Source organism: Azolla caroliniana, unplaced genomic scaffold, assembly GCF_043228905.1.
Source record: "Azolla caroliniana isolate FFs.n. ecotype wild unplaced genomic scaffold, voAzoCaro1.0.p SCAF_1, whole genome shotgun sequence".
NCBI classification, from domain to species: domain Eukaryota; kingdom Viridiplantae; phylum Streptophyta; class Polypodiopsida; order Salviniales; family Salviniaceae; genus Azolla; species Azolla caroliniana.
The window spans coordinates 10,055,354-10,073,228 of record NW_028230436.1 but is presented as its reverse complement, the minus strand read 5'-3'; the positions used below and the strand labels follow the sequence as shown (position 1 = coordinate 10,073,228).

Sequence of the window (17,875 nt, the reverse complement as noted above, 5' to 3'; positions counted from 1 at the left end):
ATCGCACACATCAAGCAAATATCCTGCCCAGGTTAAGGTCACAGAAACCGACAAGCCTAAACAACTAAGAGGCTGAACACCCCATAGAAGGGTTTCACAAACCCTCCCCATCCCTTTGACAAACATGTCGCAGGTCTGGTCCTTAAACGTCACGGGCCTGGAGCCTCAAACGATAACTCAGCGACACTCCCCCCCACATTCACCCCCTCAAGGCTTCCCAAAAGCTCTTAAGTTCCCTCGACCCCCGCCCACAGTGCACCCGGGAGTGTGCACTCATTAGGTTGGGGGGGATGTTAAGCGCTGGGATAACAACACAACCAATCACGAATAAGAGTGCATCGACAAGGACGTAGTACGAAGAGGAAACGGCAAGAGGAAAAGAAGCAAAGAGATGTCCAAGTGTGAAAGGCCCATACCTTAAACGTGAAAGCTATATAAACCACATAGTAGTGGCTTTGTTGGGGTTCTCCCATTTGAAAAGATCTCCTAAGTGATTAAGAGCTAGAGCTTCCTCTCCTCCTTCTTGTAACCTTTAAGCTTAAGAGAGATTAGTGAAGTGTTTAGTTAGAGAACACTAATCTCTCTTCCTTGTTGGTGCTAGACCTCTTAGTAAAGAGGGTTAATAAATATATTCATTACTCTTGTTGTCTACATTCATTACCTCATTGTCTATGAGAGTGAGCTTGAGAGAGTGAGAGAGATATTGTGCTTAATCATCTATAAGTTGTTAAGTGAGTGTGAGGCTCGGAGGTGTCCGACAACCATCTGCGCCCGATTCGCCATCAAAAGGGTATACGCCGGTCTGAATCCCACAACGACATCGAGGAGCTTACTCCATCGATATATAGATCCTTCACAAGTGTTGGGTTTTAGAACTCACCTTGCCTGGGGTAAACTGGATAATGTGCCAACTGCATCTGTAAGCACTTGGATTCAATTCCAACAGATGTCACAAACAGATCACCTTGCGCATTTACAAGCTCTTCATGGAGCCAAGATAATGACGGCTACCATTTCACCATCATATTCCTCATTAGCGGTGACCTTCGAACCCATACAAGAGCATTTTTTGTTTGGATGCTTCATAAATGAATATTGTTGGTTGTCAAGGGTATCTCACCTAATGGGTGCATTTCTTATTTTGAGGTTCTTGATAACAATAGAATGCAGCCTCATGCCTTTGACTGCAACTATTTTCAACACGCATAGAAAGCACCAGTCAAAGTGCTTGCAAAAATGGGAAAGAAGTGGTTGCTTGATCCTTATCCTTCTATCGCTCATATATGTGATATGATGTGGTTGTATGCAAAAGAACCTGTTGCAAGTCTACTATGGGATTTGAGGGGTTGGTTCTAGACATATTCCTTGGAGGAACAGGTCATAAAGGTTCCCTTCTTTCAGTATTAAGTAAAGCTAGGAAGGTCATTACTAAGGTCTATGAATGTAATGGCGCCAGCAGCACACAAAAATTGGACTAACTAGGGTGTTTCAATGTTGCAGTTGAAAACATATTGGAGATGGATCTGGTCTTTCAAGGGGGGCCCTAAATTTATTAATTTTAGATGGCTATTAGTGCATGCAGCATTACCAGTTGGCTAGACGTTAAGAGGGAATGTACCACATAATCTCAGGCAATGTGGATTTTGCTATGAAATGTCGGAGACTACTAAGCATGCCCTCTGGTCTTGTCCCTTGGCTCAGCAAGTATGGAATAAAGTTCTTTCTTTATTCCTAACGATCAATGTTGGTTGCTTGTTCTCATCGGGAACAACGGTGTGGGGAATTTTACACTCCAGCTTGATGTTGTATGAGGCAGAGGATATACAAGAGGCCATGACAGTACATAACAGAAGATTGATATTGGTTAGTCCGTTTCAGCAACCTCAAAAGCAGGTGCGATCTGTTCAGATCTGGAAAACTGTAACTACAATAACATTATGGGTATTATGGAAATGTAGATGCAGTCGACTTTACGATTCAACAAAGCTTGGTCTTCTAGAGGTATCGCTTGAGATATAGGAAACATTGTTGACAATAGTTTGTGGGCAGTATGATAACATGTATGGTTCTCCAGAAAATATTCATAAAAGAAGGATGAAGCTTCTTCACTTATGGAGGAAGGTGCCTCTCTTTGTAGTGACAAATCAAATACCTCAATGTCATCTTCCATGGACCCTTTCTTGATATAAAACCAACATGTTAATGTATCGTCTTAAGATTCAACATCCCTGTATAAGTTGTTTTTGTATGTACAAGTTTAGTTGTACATACATTACGTTGTAAGCCTACGGGCAGATAACTTTTACTTGTACTTTTTCGATGTTTTTAATACTATTGAAGAAAATCTTTCAAGAAAAAAAAAAGAAGAGATAGGAAAGGATGAAGGTATTCTACATGGTTAATGGTGGTATACATTGGAGGTATTAGCCACCACTCTGGGTATTTCCTCCACCGACATGAAGCATGTGCCCATGTATAATTGTTATTACTGATGCTTTGGGACATACATATGTCTATAGCAATCCAAGAGCAGTTCAATGGAACCATGGCTTTCGACAGAGAGATGACTAGGTTTTCATATCAAGTGCCTCTACATAAATACGCATGGCATGTCGTGCGAGCATTGGGAATCGGTTTTTGGTTTACTGATGGAGAAGCTAGCTAGAGTGTAATACTTGTCTGAAAAGGATCCCAAAAACTATGCACTGGTATACCTTGCTTTACAGCACAAGAATGTTTTAATGAGTCTTTTTAAGCTGAGCAGAGATGAGAAGGATAAAGTTTTGTATGTATTTCTAACTTGAGATTTTCAGTATTAGAAAAAACAGGTTGTTGCATTAAAATGAATATGCTCTAATGGAAAACACCGTCGTGATCTTGCTGTAGCATTCTTCCTTCTTGATGGTGATTTAAGATCAGATCAATTGACATGGTAATACAAGATTACTTTTGTTGGATAATAAGGGCAAGATTGAAGCTGAACCAGAGATGATAGTTCTCCTACACATCTTAAGCAGTATTTGTTCTTGGCAACAGTGATAAACATTGAGATTAAATCTAGAACAACATCTCTTTCGGTGATGAACATTGAGATTGATGCTAACACTTACCTTTGGTCCTTTCTCGTATGATCTATACTTGTTGAGATGGAAAATATTATAGACTATTTGTATATTGGCTTTGGCCACTTTAAGTTTAATACCAATGGAAGATATTTTTATGGGGGAAAAAACGACATAATGATAGGGAATTGGTAAATTCACAGTTTTTTCTGTATTTTCATAGTTTTTTTTTTAGTTCAAAAATATGATTACAAATGATAGCCAAATTCCATCCCCCCAAAAAAATTGTGAAAATACGGAAAAAACTGTGAATTTACCAATTTCCTAATGATATTAATAAATGTTTTTTTTCAAAACAAAATATCCTTCCATTAGTTGTATAAAAAGGTCATAACAGTTACAACAAACAAAGTATTTTTTCCTCAAGCCCGTCTTGTGTAAGACAATGGCTGAGGAAACAAAACTATGTACTCCAAAGTAGAGAAAACAATACAGTAATTTGCAAGCTATTCCACACTAGACAAATTCCAAGGTATTCCATATCCATAGACAATAACAAAAGTAGCTATATTCGGAAACAAGCCCTCGTAGCTCATAATTATGAACCATTTCAATACTTCTTCAATAATAATAAATGTTTAAGACTAACAAATTTCTATTACAACAAATATTAGATTAAGGTCAATGTTTAGTATTCCCTTTCAATGAGAAAACCTCTACTAACATAGGGTGGTGTGAAGAACCAAAACTAGGAGAAAATTACTGTTAACAACAATGAAAAGAAGTGGCCCAATACCTTGAGAAGCCCTAAAAACAATGGTGACGCAAAAAAACCAAGAAGAAGATAATGATCAAGAAAATAATGGAGAAGTGCCCTAATTACACTCTCCCACCCTAACCCTAATACTTAAGAGGAGGAAGAACAAACTCCTCTTTAAACTCAAAAGCAATACCCAAAAAATTGATAATCTCCAAAGAAAATGGTGAACTTGTAAAAAAAAGACAAATCAACCTCTTTTTGTCTTTCCCCCTCCCATTTATAGTGAGAAGAGAGAGGATCACCTACCATAATAAATGCCCACCCACCATTCTTTCATTAAGATATAAAATGGGTAGATTCCGCACACAAACTGGCCCTCAAGACTTGAAATCCTCACATTTCCTCAAAAGCTTAATAGCTTTAACCATTTATATACATTCACTTTAAACTATTTTAGTTTCTTTTTCATCTATTCATATTTACTTATTTTTGTGGATGTTCCTTTTTCTCCCTTTTCCACATCATGACACTGAAACTACATTTCTAATGTTTGGCATAAAGGATATATTCTTGTAATTGTTGTAGGACACGATGGGCATGCATATCACACTCCTTTTTTACCTTTGTCAAAATTTCCATTAAAACTTCCTCGTCCCAAGGGATATCGTATTCAAGAAGGTAAAAATCTATTGCACAAATTGAGGTAGGAAAATCTCCTTGTTGCAACTTCTAAACCTTCTTGATGGTTGTTCTTAGAGTATTGGTGTATTCGAAACACATTTGAAACTCCTTGATAAAACTATCAAAGTTCTCTAACCTAACCCTACTTTCATGTTCAAAAGTTTACAGGGGAGAACCCCCAAAAATTGAAGATGAAGGAATCCAAAAATTCCTAAATGGAGAGAACTTGAAAAATTCAAGGTAGACCTTATTTTATAGGTCCTTGATGCTTTTTTTCTTTGTTGCTCAACTTAACAAGTGTTTTTTTATCCAATGGCATCTAGTGCATGTATGTGGTTGAACTTCAATGATGCGGCTTCCAAGTTTTTGGTCCTAACAATATTTAAATGTGCGCGCTCTATTGTGATTATCTACCTTATCCAAATGAACAAATGCATTCTTGTTGCAATCATTTAATTGATTATTCTTTTATGTGCATTCCACTTCCCCCTTCCATTCTTAATTTTCATCAAGGCCCCTTGTTTTTAATGGTTTATCTTCGTGACCCAAGCATGTCACAACTTAGATAATAGTATTTGCATGGGCATAGTGCAATCCTTATTAGTAATATAATAGTTACGTACAAGCCTTACAATTTAATTTTGCCACAATACTTTTAATAATAGAACATTCCGTTTTAGCCTATCACTCATTGTCATGTTGTCGCTGAAATCATGTTGGCATATTTTTTTGGCCCTTTATCAACAAGTAACCTCGTGTCTCGATCAATGTAAGCATATTGATCAAAAGATAAATAAGATATTAATAACATAAATATATGGAAAAAAATATAAAGCAATAGCAAACAAGCTCCACAAGATTTCAAGAAATGGTTATAATGATGACCTCAAGGTATCTAAAGTCCGACGAAAGGTGAGATCATTGAGATCACATTGTTGGTAAATTCATCAGGAGCCAATTGGAAATTGTGATGAGGGGGTGTTAGTGGATGACAGACTGTCAACATGGATGAGGATTGGATACCACTAGTACACACTAATTCCTCATGTTGTTCTTGGAGAAGGTCAGTCACTTTACAACCACACGCTTGATGGAAGGAAGTAAACGAATACATTGCTCGTAACCTCCAGTTAGCTTGTCAAGTTAAAGAGTAAATGCAAGTTTGTTAGAATCGTTCCATACTTGTCATGGTATCAAATAGATTGTGTAAGCCAATATAGGTAGCCTATGTGTTTAAAACATCTCATTCTTAATGAGGGAAACTCTAGGGATACTCGTGTTACATGTCTTAGGTGAGTTTATTCCATTTGCCAACCAACTGATGTTTTGCCCCTAATCATTTTAGCCAGTATACTTTAACTGTGGTTTATCTATAACATCTACATATTCACATAATTTATTACAAATACTCATGTGGTCCACTATCGGTCGGCTTAACTATATATTAGTAACAAATTTCCAAACACTAATCATTTCTCAATATTTATTTAACATTCTTTGTAAACTTCCATTTGAAAGAAGAGTGATAAAAATCTTTCGCAAAACATTACTGAATCATTGGATAATTTAATGATTTGAGGACATTCCTACAAAGGCTTGTAATCCATATCTTAAAACATTCATAAAACTATAAGATAAAGTCTGAAAAGTATTAGAGTCAAGAATAATGCCCAAATTCTAAGAGATAAAATACGACGGAATTTTATTTTTATTTTTTTTTCCAAAAAATACGATGGAATTTATTATGTTCAATCTAAGGGATATTGTATTAATGATGCCTCAAAAAATAACACATCTATTAACTTTTGACACAATTTGCTATTCCTAGGACAACTCTAGGACCATTATAAAACATATGGAATGCATGGTGAACTCAATCAATGCTCAACTTATTGATCAGACCCTAATTATTGATCCATGATGGTAATTCATAGTAAGTTTGATATGCTTGAGAAGAAATATATTGAGTATCATTGATGAAAACAAACCACTAAGTTAAATGCATGATGTTAATGAGCCAAAACATACATAAGGAATTGATATCCAAACATCATCATTGTTAAGTGATGGCAATTCATAGTAAAGTTTGATATGGTAGAGGAGAAATGTCCAAAATACAACAAATGAGTGAGTGTAAAGTAAGAAACTTGACAACGCCCAAAGATGCCTAAAAGGAGGGTTGGTAATTAATGACTGTTGATCCCTTATAGGGGGTGTGGGGAATCCAAGATGTGTAGAAAAAGAGAGTTCCATTGGAATATAGGAATGTGCACATAAATCTAGGTGTAAGAGCTTAGGCCTCTTTTTAAGTGGTTTATCACTTGTAAAGCAAGGCTAACTAGGCCTTCATGACTCATGTTCTTTTGTAGCCTTCTTTGTGTTATCACTTGTAAAGCAAGGCTAACTAGGCCTTCATGAGTTGTGTTCTTTTGTAGCTTTCGTTGTATTATCACTTGTAAAGCAAGGCTAACTAGGCCTTCATGAGTCTGTTCTTTTGTAGCCTTCTTTGTGTGTGTGTGTGTGTGTGTGTGTGTGTGTGTGTCCTCCCTTTCTCTCTTTTTCGTAAATAATGGCTTTCATTATGAAAAAAAAACGCCACCATGACTTACTACAAAGTATAGAACCCTTCTAGGGGTCTAAATACTACTACAACCCCAACCTCAATGCCACCCTAACTCTCTCTCTCTCTCTCTCTCTCTCTCTCTCTTTTCTTTTCCTGTACTTTGTTTTGTGTCCTTTTTCATACTTTCTTGTACATTTCAATTCTAACCAACCAAAGCCTAACAACTTCAAATAGGAACCTTACAAGTTTTGCAAAGGTTTGTTGTCACACACATACAACCATTTGGTATACGTAATGTACCTTAAGATGACATTAGCATTGGTAGCCCCCCACCCCCCCCCCCCCCAAACATAATGTTATTCCTAAAGAGTTATGACAAACACAATGAGACTCTTGACCCCCTCTCTTGTGTGTTAGCTAAGCATGTCCTTGGGACTTGCTACATCCGTATTTCCATCACAATCTAAAGGGCATCAATTCCGCATTTATGAAATACGGATTTTCATCCTTTGTTTGTGTGTGTACATGTGTTTTTTGACTTTCAATCAAACACGCAACCTTCCCAAAAGTTGCCTTTCCGAATCTTGTATCAAGATGCTTAATCAGATGTCGGTAAGCTTTGTGTGTGTGTGTGTGTGTGTGTGTGTGTGAGAGAGAGAGAGAGAGAGTACTAAGCCTAACCCTCATGCACCCTCACCCATTTCTTAGTGTGCGAATTTTCATTGATGATTTGATACATGAACTTTAAAACTATAAAGTCTAGTTAAGCCATGATACACCTGCTAGTTGTGGACCAAGGCAAGTTGGTATCATGGTCCATGGATCATAGATACTCTTCAAAATATATCATCTTGATGATATTACAATAACTTTCCGTGAAACCACTTGCATATCCCAACCTCGTCATCTACAATCCTATGTTATCCTCAAAAACCTTATATCTCAAAAGAGTTATGGTTTGGATAATTACAAATGTGTGTAAAGATGATGGAGTTGTAATAAACAATACAAATATGATACACCAATATAAATATGTCACAAAAAAATGTCACGTGACTAAGCGATTTAATTTAATCTTAAATTGATGGGTTCTATCACATCAACATGTAATGTGTGTCTGTGTGTGTGTGTGTTATAGCTTTTTTGTATAATGGAAGATAGCTTGGAGGCACTTTATCATGTCATTCTTGATACATCTAATCTAGAAAAGAAGTTTTAGCACCACTAGAGTTAGAATACCTTTCAATAAATATTTGTAATGCATACTACATAGCTTAACAAATGGTATGCAACATTAAACATATTACATGTTCTTCCATAGTGGAAGACTATCAAATTGATTCCTATGTAGATGCAAATACCCTAGGATTGTTAGGATGGAAACGTAGCGTCATTCTTATTGTATTAACGAAAAAACCGTACATATGATAGCTAGGTGCTTGTGGAAACAATAAAAATATCTTTAATTTAAGTAATATTATAAAAACGACCCATGATGTACAACACAAAACACCTTGACTTTGATTTAATGCATTCTAGCTTGAGTTCTTCACCATTGTGTTTAAGTTGTTTCGTGGTGACCTTAGTTGATGAGGTTGTCCTATGAGCTAGCAGGGCATGGTTTCACCCATGCATTTGCACTATTACATATTCAACTAGTTCAATTACGGGATTTGAAACCTTATATACAAAATTAAGTAGAGAATGCATGAGTGTGTATAGGTCACTAGGTAATGGCCATCAACAAGAATATCATAGGTCCAACACTACATACCTCATGGCCTATTAGAGAGGTAACAAAACAGCTTGTTGGTTTCAAACACAAGGCAATTATGGTTTACCACTGCGGTAGCTTATCCATTATGTTCCAAATTCATTATAGACATGTGACATGTGGCTTTGTAGACATATAGGATTTATAGACATGTGACTTTGTTTGAACTCATTATGGTGTGTGTTAGTATTCATCCATCCCCTAAAATGATTTCAAATTTATTCTAACAATATGTAGTAGTGTTATTTGATGTGTTTAAACATCTAGTTGGCACAATATCACATGGACACCATGCACAAACCTCATTAGAACCCCCATCAGGTGAAGAGGATCCATTTCCACAAGATCGAACTCAATTATGTTCATGCTAAAAATGATTGTGCCATCATCATGTGCAAAATATTAAGATGTTGAGATGAAACATCAATAATGTGCAGTATATTGGATCATATTGTGAGTGTGTCATGGTTGTTGAAGATGCAGTTGAATATAGGGCTGGTGTTTGGTGCCAAATGTGAGTCTGTTATATACAATGAACTTGTCTATGTTCTGAAAATAGCTATAGACATTCTCACATCAATGTGTTAGGTGTCCTGTACTCGCATGCTATAATATCAGGCCTGGTGCCTCATGTTATTAACTCAATAGAGTAATGAGACATTAGGACATGATGTCGAAGCAACTACACGTAATTGTTATATTATGTGCATAATGACATAATTAGATATAGTAATTACCATAGGCTAACATGTTGTGACTTTCTAATGTGTCAATAAATTTGCATATTACAATCATAAACAAGTCTAAATACCATGGCCATAATATAATGTCAATATATTCACAAAATTTAACCATATATAGTTTGTCGTGAATACCATGCAGATTCTTGAATTGAAAAGTATAAAATTTTGTGGGTCATGAATAATATAATAGTGGAGAAAAGAGCCACCATATATAACAAGTCTACCAAAAACGTGGATTCAATGTATATGCAATTGTGAAGTTAGCTCCCTTCTCATGACATGGACGTGGATGGACAAGTAAACGCATACATAATAGAAAGAACTTGTTCAATTGCCAAAGGTATAGATTGATGTGATTTATGGTGCATTGTCAATGCCGAGAACCTAATCTAGTTGGCATGTGGTATGATATTAGTAAAAATGGCCTTAACATTTTCTAAACTTCAAGGTGATATATAGCTCCAAACATTGACATGTACAAAGCTTCAAAGTTGGGATGTCAACTTGATCTTAATAAGACAATTTTAGAAGGACCTAGTTATTTCCTCTTTTTTAAATCCCTTTTGTATGAGAAGGAATAGGCTAGTTTGTTGAGTGTGTGGACGCATTTTCCATGTGGTTATATCTCTCCTAGGATGTGTGAAAATAGGTCATAAAGTGGGTAACATTAGTGGATTAATTCGTTTAAGGCTCCTCCAAATCATTCGGGGTATTAGAGGGAAAAAACTACTAAATGTTAAGCAAAAGCAAGAACCAATGCTAATCGTAAGAAAAAGGAGGTTCGCCTTACTTTTCACCATGATAATAATGTCTTGTATTTACTACATGGAACAAAAATGAATAAACCTAGGTGACAATTGGAAAGGCAAAAAAGACAACAAATGCAAAATGTTAAAGCAAATAAGTGATAGATTGACGGGCTTTCTTGTCATTGTTTATTTCTCGACTCGAAAACTTGGGATAACTTTACCAAAAGGTAAAAAACCTTGGCCTAAATCAACTTATGAGATCTGTTTTCTTGAGATATACGCTCAAATTATGAAAGTTTTTAATTTGAAGTATCCCAATATATTGAAGAATTTATACCTTTGAAATTTAAAGGTGATATGCTTGATATAACTCCAAGTGAAAATTACTTTAAACGTGAGTTCTTTTCAAACACTAATTACCCAACCGGAGCAACATTCAATATGGGAATGTAAGACTTGTCACATACGATTATCATGTGACCTAAAACTTGTCATTGTTGATGGAAGAGCATAGAAGTCATTAACGATAGACACACATACGCAGATAGATAGATGGATGGATACGTAAGAGGAATAGATTTTATTTTCCTCCTTGATCAAATATGGTTCTGCGAGAGACATGAGAAAGAGAAAGTTGGATGTCTCAATTAATTGGTTATGGTTGCTTGCCTTAATAGCAATCATACGGTTACTATATGTAAACCCTTTTTTTTATGGCTAACATTATTTCTATTAATTGCGGATACATTTTGTTTATGCAGTGCGTATGAAATGTCAACATGTGCAATGTGGATGGCAATGAATCACTACATCCCCGGGCCATTAATATCGCACTTGAAAGAATATACAAATGGCATAGAACTACGACATAAGCCATAACTATTACACTTGATTGAATGTACAAATGGTGATGAATCTTCCCAAGATGCAAATAATGGCTTTGTGTCGTTAAGTCAACAATGTAGAATCTTGCACACCTACATCGGTTTTTGATGGGTCTGTTGAGTGACAAGTGTTCTGATATTTAACCCCCATCTATTGGATGATTCACAACGTTTCTTATACGGCTTCTCAAAAGTAAACCTGGATAAGTAAATAGTTGTGGTGTTGGCAGCAGGTAGGGGAAGAGGACCAATTTAGCCAACCAGCTTGAGTAGGCATTGCTCGTTTGCTAGGAGCATGCATCAACTCACTTGCAAGCATATAAGAACAGGTGGCGAGTGGGTTACCTACGAAAGGGATGACAAAAAAGGACTACAATACCACGAAAGTTGGACGAGAGTGGCAACGTACATACGTGGCTACAAGTTCGTGGAAGACGAGTACAATTTGGAGAGAGTGTACCTATAACTTGTGGTGTTTAGATTGGGGTATTTTTGTTATTTACAAGAGGAGAGTGAATGGGCGAGGTAAAAGAAAAAAAGAAGAAGGGAAGTAAATATCTCGCATGGAAAGTACTTTACACGTTTGGGGGGGGGGAGGGCCCTGTTTTTGATTTGGAATAAAATGAGTGGGTGATGTGTCGCAGTCTCAGCCATAGGAAAAAGGAAAATTATAATAATAAACTATAGATTTTTAAAACAAATGGGATATTATTATATAAGAAGGGGTTTATTATTTCCTTTTTTGTCCCATTTTTTCGTTTTTTGTTTTTTGGGTTGATATTTTTTATTATTTTGTTTTTCCAAAAAAGAAAAAAAAAACTCGTTCCATCTTTAAATTAGTTTATTTTTTAATTATTTATTATTTTTAAAGTTTTGGTTGATATTATTAAGTATGTAAGTGAAGTGAAAAAAAGAAAGAAAGGGGCATTTATTTAATTTCCAGTTCTTAGTTTATTTCTTTTTTGGCTGTAGGAGCTAATATAAAAGAGAGGGCATGCGGCCCCCCAAATCAAAAAATCCTTCTCACACACAAAACACACATACACATCGAGCAAAGAGAGAGAGCCGAAGGCCCAACAACATATACCTATCCTCTCCTCTGCTCGCCATTTGAATTTCCCGATCACGTGACGGATTTGGCCCCCTAGCCCCCACAGCGACGCCGCTCACGTGACCTGGCCGCCGCCACCGCCCCCTCACGTGACCGCACCACCAAGAATCAATCAAATCAGCTATATATAGCTCGCTCATCCTGAGCGTAGTAGTGTTGTTTGGCTTGGCCTTGGGCTCCCTCGCCCCCAACCCAATACAAGGCTCGCATTGCTCACGCTATTAGTTCTTGAACCTTTCCCTTCTTCACGGCTGTTCTTCTTCTTTTTGGTCCGCCCTACTACATACAATGGCTTCTTCCCACGTCCATATCTCCGCCTCCTCCACCGCTTCCGCCGCCTGCTGCTCCGCCGCCTCCGGCTGCTGCGACGTGGCTGCCAACAACACCATCCACGTGCCCTTCCACCACACCTCCAAGCCCGTGGTCTACGACGCCTCCTTCCTGGAAATGGGTCTCCACAACTCCTCCACCCTTAAGCAGCAGCAGCAGCAGCCGCAACAGCCCTCCCACCATTGCAGCGGAGATGGCGGCGGCGGCGGCGAGCAGCAGCAGCAGGTGATCGCCAAGCATGACGGGCACAAGAAATCCATGCTAATGCCGCCTGTAACATTCGCCATCGAATCCAAAGGTAGTGTTAATTAGTTAGTAGCATCATATAAATATATATATATATATATGCACGGCCAACGCCTGCATTCTAAGCTAAACCTAACCCTAAGCCAATCCCTATACGAAATATCACAACTCTCGTACTAAAATGTTTGGTGTTGGGGGATTTATTTTTCATTGAGAAGGCACGTGGATGCATGCGGCGTACCACTTGTGCTCGGCGACGGCGGGGCCGCCTCTCCTGAGCCTGCCGTACGCGATGGCGGCGCTGGGATGGGGGCCCGGCATGATGGCGCTGGCCCTGGGGGCCATCGTCACCTTCTACGCCAGCTTCTCGCTCTCCCGAGTCATGGAGCACATGGAAGCTCGCGACAAGCGCTCCCTCCGCTTCTGCGACCTCAGCTTCCACGTGATCGGTAGCTACCTAACTCTCTACTAACCACTAATCACCATCATTAATCATCATTAATCTTCTTCTTCTTTACCATTACTCCTCTAATTAATTAATTGTATCTAGTTGTTGTAACCACCTATTATATATTTGTGTGTGTGTGTGTGTGTGTGTGTGTATGCCATATTTGTCGGGACTCATAACATATAGCATTTTATAATAGTGTGTGTAATACATACATACATACATATACATATGTACACTAATGCCATCTACTTCTCCCACAACTTTGAAACCTTGTAGGTCCGAGGCTCACATGTTACATCATCGCCCCGTTGCAACTGACCGTGTGCTATTTGGTGGTCATCGGAGGCATCGTGCTCGGTGGACAAACCATCAAGGTAATTCGTGTACCCCCCCGCCCCAAGTTTGTCTCTCCTAATAAAATCACACATATACAATGTTCGACCATTCATAATGAAGGCCCCGTGATTCGCCGACATTGGGCTCGGCCATATAATGGTTCAATATCACACGCTGTTCATAAGCATTGGTTATGGCATTCATGCCCTGCCACTTTATAACAGTAATCATTCATTATAACTCAAATCTAATATTATTTCCATTGTGTGCGTGCAGGAAATGTATCACACATACAATGAAGAAGGTTCGCTCCAATTGTACTTGTTCATAACTATTTTCGGAATCCTTGTGCTCCTCCTCGCTCAAATCCCATCGATGCACGCACTTCGACACTTCAACATGGTGTCCATTCTACTATGCTTTACCTATAGCATTTGCGCCGTAGTAGGATCCCTCATCGCAGGTGCAATATTAAAAGAGAACACATTATGTGTGAAATACGTGGTCACAAATACGTGATGTGCAATGTGTGTCCATACACTTATTTGCCATGCATAGTTTACTATTGACCACAAATTGTGAGTCACACACACACACACATTGAGAACATTAGATAGCATATCATGAACAAAGAACGGATCATATAAATTAGAATAAAATAACCAACTATATAACCTTTTCCTTTTTTATTGCAAGTTGTTTTTGAAATGCAAGAAAAGTCATAAGGAACTCTATTGTTTTAGTCCTAAAAGTTAAGCTTTCAACCAATCCCGTTTCGCAACAACTCTTCTCGAAACAATACATTAACCTTTAACCTTTAAGGGAGCTAACGTGTCAAATAACTTACCTTTTGGGCCTCTGTCATGCACCCTTTTTAGGACAATCCATTCATTTGTTTTTTCCGATTCTTGTGACCAGTGGCAATAGCTGCGCGTCACCAACTACACACCCAAGTGTTTTGTACGGTAGATGTATGTGTGCCTCACATAGAGGTTGCAACCACATCGAATATGGACAATCCGATTAGAATAAGGACATGTCGAGTTGATCACATGGAAAACAAATGGAATATTTTGCAATGCAATCCCCCCCTAGAAAAAGAAAGTACGTTGATGTACTAGACATAAAAATATACCAAGTGAACAACCAAGCAAATCATTATTAAGGCCGAAGAACCAAGCAAATTATTATTTATAACATAAAGCAAACGCTATTTGTAGACTTAATTTAAGTTGCATATCTAAAACTTTTATGATATATATATGTACATATAAACACTCGCACACACACATAATATTATACAAATGCATACCCAACACTTGGCATTGAAATGTGTGGTAAGCAGTTACAAAATCTTTTGAAAGACTTGTATAAAGTGGGACATGTACCACTTACTTACTATGAAGGGGACATCCAAGATTACGTTTCCAAAGATACCCTTCATAGCTTTCATATTAGGAAAATGAAGCAAATTTTTTAATTGCAAGTGTCCCCCTATTAAGAGGAGCCTTCAAACTTCTAATTGTTAAGCTTGGGGAGCCTTGTTTGTTTGTTTGTTTGTTAGCCTTGTTTGTACATATTATTACTTTTGGTGAGTGTTGCCATCTAGATGACTAAGCTTTGATATATTTTTCCATTTTAGATAGACTCGGCCCTAACATAAGGTGTCACTTTAACCTTTAACCTTCAGGATTTTCCAAGGAAGCATTGCCTCACGATTACATGGTGCAAGGCTCGGAGGTGAACAAAATATTCGGAATCTTCACGGCGTTCTCGGTCATGATGACGAGCTATTCAAACCCCCTTGTGGTCGAGATTCAAGTGAGTTAATGATGCTTCATAATTTATAATTTGTGGTATATAGCTCTGAAAACAAAAAGAAAAAACTATTAGATGCTAGGGAGGTTTGTGTGTGTGTGTGTGTGTGTGTGCCTAGAAGTTGAAAAAGACATATGTCGCGACACATTGATCGGTACAAGGGTTATGTTTGTTGTTCCAATGTCGTTTCGGATCGGATCGTGATCGGTCCATTCTCTACTTTATTAAAAATGGATTAATTTGTCAGTCCATTCAAACATTGTTATAATTTGTAGTCCATTCGAACATTTTTTTTCAAAAGAAATGGATTTGTTTGTTTGTTTGTCGATGGAATTTGTGGCCGGACTGGGGGTAAAATTAAATGAATGAATGATGATGATTGGCATAGGCGACGATGGCGGAGCCGGTGGAGTTGAAGATGGTGAAAGGGTTGGGGGTGTGCTACGGGGTGGCGGTGCTCACATTCTTCCCGGTGGCGGCAACGGGGTATTGGGCATTTGGGAGCAAGGCCGAGGGGGTGATCCTCCTCAACATGCTCCACGGGGGCGGGGCGGGGCCGCTGATCCCACGATCCCTCTACTTCACGGCCAATGCGTGCGCGTGCCTCCAATTGATCGTGTACACGGTGATCCACCTCCACCCGACCTTCGAGCGGCTCGAGGCGGCCGTGGTGGACCAAGGGAGCTCCAAATTCTCCCCACGGAACCTCGCCACACGCCTCGCCTCGCGCTTCGCCTTCGTGGCGGCCGCAACCCTTCTAGCTGCCATGCTCCCCTTTTTCGTCGAGTTCAGCGCCTTCATGGGCGCAGTCGGCTTCACCCCCATCTGTGTCTTCCTGCCTTTGCTCTTCTACAACATCATCTTCAAGCCGTCCACACGGACCATCACATTTTGGGTGAATTACCTCATCATGTCGGGCGCCGCGGCCATCATGCTCTTGGGGAGCATCTCATCCTTACGGCAGATCATATCCGAGGCCACCACATACCGCCTCTTCGCAAATGTATGAGCGAACCCGCCCCCGCCCCGCCCCGCCCCTAGGCGGGGTTTAGTAGAAATATACTCATCATTTTGTTTTGTTATATCATCACTATAGCACGGAAGGGAAGGGAAGGGAAGGGAGAGAGAAAGATCACTACTAGTAGTTGTAGTAAATAATGTAGTAGTAGTAGTAGGAAGTAGCATCCTAGATCCTACCCATGTAGAACTATACATAGTTGTTGTTGTCATTGTTTGTCATCGTAGTTTCTCTCCTTAATCAATCCACGAAGCCTCTTCGCATTCATTGTATAAAAATAGCCAGCACCCGCAACCGCATCGTTACCCATCTATCGTTCCACACCTTCTATCGAAATAACAATTTTACTAGACCAATACACCCGACCAATGTTCCTCCTCCATGTATAAAATATCGGTCGGTCGGGCCGACCTTCTTGTATTAGCAACAATGTGTCTCTCTCTCTCTCTAGAGTGGTGATATCTTGGTTTGGGACCAAGCCTCGTTCGAAAAGTTGTTTGTAAAGAGTAGTGTTAATTTCCACAATGAAACAACAATTGTTCTCTTTCTTTTTAAAGATCTTATGTCCCCCTTGCAATAAACCTAATGTAACATGTAAATCTGTAAATGTTTGATACATGATATGAAAAAAAAAAAACTGAAGAAGTTAAAGAGTCATGTTTTCACCGCCATATGCTAAACAAAGTTACATCAATGTTAACTTAACATTGTGTCCCAATGCGTGATTTACATATTAAACTATGTCTTGTTAAATTACAAAGACATGATTTATACATAAAACTATGTCATGTTAAAATTACAAAGACGCGTTGTCGATCCTCTAATCATTTTGTAGTTTTTTTCTTAACATATATATAAACTTGATTTGCTCATTCCCCCATCATGTGGGTTCAAGTGATGGTTCATTGGTTTCAAGAGTCTAAAGAAACCTCATCATATTTGGCGACTAACATCACGTTGTGCTTTGCATGGAATCTTGAATTGGAACTTTACTTATTATTAAGGAAATTTTGCAAATATGATATGTTGTTTTAAGATGAATGAATTTTGTTAGCATTATAATTATTAGTATTTGTTGTTTTGTTTTGTTGCTTTTTGACTATACTCCTCATTATACGCTTTAGTTTTGTACGAAAGATAGTCTTGTACGAAAGGTTCTTGTTGTGGGTACTTGTGTCTCTTTGTTTTGTTTTATTCACTTCAACAACTTTCTTGTTTGGCCACCTCCTTTTGTTTTTTCTTGGAAATGGATTTAACATATACTAATTGGAACCCCTATACCTTGCTAGACTTTCCATGGTCTCTTTCGACATCAAACGTGCAACTTGCATTACAAATGGCTTTGATAA

The 17,875-nt window shown here is 38.4% G+C and overlaps 1 protein-coding gene across 1 annotated transcript; it reads left to right on the top strand.

The window, feature by feature from the left end:
* The first annotated feature begins 12,600 nt into the window (after positions 1–12,600).
* On the top strand, positions 12,601–17,082 carry LOC147868919 (GABA transporter 1-like). Its single transcript, XM_087324758.1, has 6 exons — positions 12,601–12,955; positions 13,122–13,352; positions 13,631–13,728; positions 13,967–14,153; positions 15,381–15,511; positions 15,897–17,082. Exons 1-6 carry the CDS (start codon positions 12,616–12,618, stop codon positions 16,515–16,517), a joined length of 1,608 nt encoding a protein of 535 aa, XP_087180884.1. The 5' UTR covers positions 12,601–12,615; the 3' UTR covers positions 16,518–17,082.
* The last annotated feature ends 793 nt before the right edge of the window (positions 17,083–17,875 follow it).

What these genes read in the sequence shown, in the direction of transcription:
- LOC147868919 (XM_087324758.1), top strand. Translation starts at nt 12,616, where the DNA reads ATGGCTTCTTCCCACGTCCATATCTCCGCCTCCTCCACCGCTTCCGCC. An exon ending in CCTCAGCTTCCACGTGATCG is followed by an intron (nt 13,353 to 13,630) that starts GTAGCTACCTAA and finishes GAAACCTTGTAG; the next exon opens with GTCCGAGGCTCACATGTTAC. An exon ending in AGTAGGATCCCTCATCGCAG is followed by an intron (nt 14,154 to 15,380) that starts GTGCAATATTAA and finishes TTTAACCTTCAG; the next exon opens with GATTTTCCAAGGAAGCATTG.